Source organism: Sinocyclocheilus anshuiensis, unplaced genomic scaffold, assembly GCF_001515605.1.
Source record: "Sinocyclocheilus anshuiensis isolate Anshui unplaced genomic scaffold, SAMN03320099.WGS_v1.1 scaffold1009, whole genome shotgun sequence".
NCBI classification, from domain to species: domain Eukaryota; kingdom Metazoa; phylum Chordata; class Actinopteri; order Cypriniformes; family Cyprinidae; genus Sinocyclocheilus; species Sinocyclocheilus anshuiensis.
The window spans coordinates 537,019-540,038 of NW_015555761.1; the positions used below are offsets into that span (position 1 = coordinate 537,019).

The 3,020-nt window shown below is 35.5% G+C and overlaps 1 protein-coding gene across 2 annotated transcripts in view; it reads left to right on the forward strand.

The window, feature by feature from the left end:
• saga (S-antigen; retina and pineal gland (arrestin) a) overlaps positions 1–3,020 on the forward strand; it is a 45,544-nt gene that overhangs the window by 28,920 nt on the left and 13,604 nt on the right. For both annotated transcript variants that reach the window (XM_016467831.1, XM_016467830.1), the window contains exons 6-9: positions 1,557–1,616; positions 1,762–1,829; positions 2,032–2,167; positions 2,357–2,441. In XM_016467831.1, coding sequence (XP_016323317.1) covers positions 1,557–1,616; positions 1,762–1,829; positions 2,032–2,167; positions 2,357–2,441 — 349 coding nt within the window. The remainder of the gene's footprint in view (positions 1–1,556; positions 1,617–1,761; positions 1,830–2,031; positions 2,168–2,356; positions 2,442–3,020) is intronic.

A 3,020-nucleotide genomic window follows, 5' to 3' on the forward strand; every position in this document is an offset into this window, starting at 1 on the left:
CGTTTTTTAAGAATTAAAAATAATCTGATTTTGGAGTTTTACAATGAACACATTGCTTGGGACGGCCCACATAAACGAGCAAAAATGCTTTACATGTCTTGAAATAATAATTTCTAAACATTAAACATTGACTGTCAGTCTTTATTCACCTGTTTCTCGTTGTTTCTCATTAAAATTAATTAAAGTGAATATTGTAAATTACATCGCTAATGTCATAGAATAGCACATTGTAACGCAGTGTTACAACTTGCCCCATCTGCGCAACTGGAATTTAAAGCTGGTTAGTGTCTTCTGCTAGTAATCAAAGCATTAAAAAACTATCTGAACTGATAAATAACAGATTGGAGATTAAAATAATAGTAGATTTGTCTCATTTTAAATGAATAATAAAAACTGAGATAAAAAATTTACTTAAGCCAGAATTTAAATGTTACTATGGTAAAATAAATATTCAAACCATGTGTGTTACAACTAACACCCTGTTACTTTGTGCATCGCACTCATCGCAAGTTTATTGTTAAATTGTTAAATGCCCTTACATATCTCTGTCACCATTATAAGTGTTTGATCACCACATTTGAGTGATCATTGCAAAAAATGTGTTTATGTATATATATTCTGTTTATGTATATACTGTATTCTATATATAGTACCAGTCAAATGTTTGGACACACGAGTGGGAAAGTGTCCAAACTTTTGACTGGTACTGTACTATAATATACACAAAGAATATCGGCCGATATATCGGTATCGGCCTTTTTTTTACTCCCTAATATCGGTATCGGCCCCATCGGTCGGGCTCTAGAAAGTACGTCAAAAAAATCGTTGATCCATTTTGGTGGAAGTGATGAACTGCAAGCTTTGAATGCTTATATCTTCTAAATGCAAATTTTGTCACTGTTTTGGAGCACACTGGCTTATAGATAACCTTAAGACCTAAACCTTAAGTATATTGATACCAACACCCAAAAAACTTTAATTTTGATTTGACAGGGACTTCAATTCAAATTATTAAATGGATGCCACCTTATGGGACAATAAAGCCCTCTCTTCACCTATCCTAACCCTACCCAATACTTTATTTTCAACTTTTCAATTATTTCCTTCATTTTTATTGAAAATAAATGCCTTTCCGATGTGATATGAGATTTGAAATGGGAGAAAAAAATGTTTATCAAAAGGCGGATTCGAACTCTGGTCGATTGCGTCAAAATGACTGCAGCACGTGCTTTACCATTTACGCCACTGGAGCTCTTTTTAACGGTCTCTTTTGTAGTGTTGACTAGCCCAATCACACGTTGGTGGATGGAGTTAGTGTAAATAGCCTCTGCCAACAAGGCGGCCTGTTTGCACTTAGTGTAAATAGACACTCCGAAAAAGGCAACACTGAAGGAGAAGGTGTGTCCAAACTTTTGATTGGTAGTGTGTGTATATATATATATATATATATATATATTTATACATTTATATGTACTGTATGTATAGTATACATTTATTTATTTTTTGGTCTGTTATTGGACCTGATAATAAAGAGCATTTCTCAATTCTGTTTTTAGTTCCCTGACAACTTACCCTGTTCAGTAGGACTACAGCCAGCCCCAAAAGATGTTGGAAAGGTATCCATTAACATCAAACCATTCTTCTAAACTGTGAACCAATTTTTCTACCTAATTTTGACATATTGTTTCTTTTGTATGTACATGATATATAGCCTCTTTGTAGTATCTATTTTTTCACAGAACTGTCTAATGTTTTTCACAGCACTGTGCTGTTGAGTTTGAGGTGAAAGCTTTCTGTGCTGAAAGCCAGGATGCCAAAGTTCGCAAACGGTTAGTCCAAGCTACAACTCTTTGTTCTTATTTTCTATACAGGGGAAACATAGTGGATACTGTTGTATACAAGCCTGCCATGATTTACTTGCCTATTGTCCTACCATTATCCTAATTCCTTCATGTTGTCTATGGAGCAATGTAGACCATTTTGGGGTATCTCAACAATGACATATGTCGTCTTCTCCTCTTCCTCAATCAGGAGCTCAGTACGTTTGATGATTCGTAAGGTCCAGTATGCTCCAGAGAATCTAGGACCAGCTCCCTGTGTGGAGACCACTCGTGACTTTCTCATGTCTGATAAACCATTGCACATGGAGGCAAGCTTACAGAAGCAGGTGGGTTTTAAACAGACCACTAGATGAGCATGCATGTATCATAATTTGTGTCTTTCTTTGGTGTTATTAGCAATGTTTCATGTTATTTTTTTAAATGTAAAATGTTTATTGGAATATAATAAATCAATGTGGAATATTGCACGCACCATAGTTTTTATTAAATTAGATAATTACAATTTTCTCTTGTAGACTTACTATCATGGGGAACCCATCAACGTAAGGGTCAAAATTAGTAATGACTCCAACAAAAATGTGAGGAACATCATAATTTCTGGTAAGATCAGATTTGAAAGCATTGACAAGTCGATTAGAAATAAGAGTTAAGAAACAAGAAATAAGAGTGGTCATAAATAAGGTTTTCTTTTCAAGAATTGTGTTCTTTTAAAGGGGTCATATGATGCGATTTCAAGTTTTCCTTTCTCTTTGGAGTGTTACAAGCTCTTGGTGCATAAAGAAGATCTGTAAAGTTGGAAAGACTAAAGTCTCAAATCCAAAGAGATATTCTTTATAAAAGTTAAGAGTCAGCCACACCTACCTAAAACGGCTCATTTTAACACGCCCCCACATGTCTACATCACTATGTGGGAAGATTTGCATAACGCCGCCCAAATGTTCACGCAAAGAAAGAAGGCGTGGTTTCAGGAGCAGCAGTAGTGTTGATGCAGCCATGTAAGGGAGACGCTGTGTTTCGATGCGAAACAAAAAGCACTTTATTTGGCCTTCCAGAAGTAGATGCAATTAGGAATCATTGGTTAAGATTTATTTACAACAGAACAGCACAACCCAGATGTTCGAATTTGTGCAAAGCATTTTATGGACGACAGTTTTTTGAACCTAGAAGAGTACAAGGCTG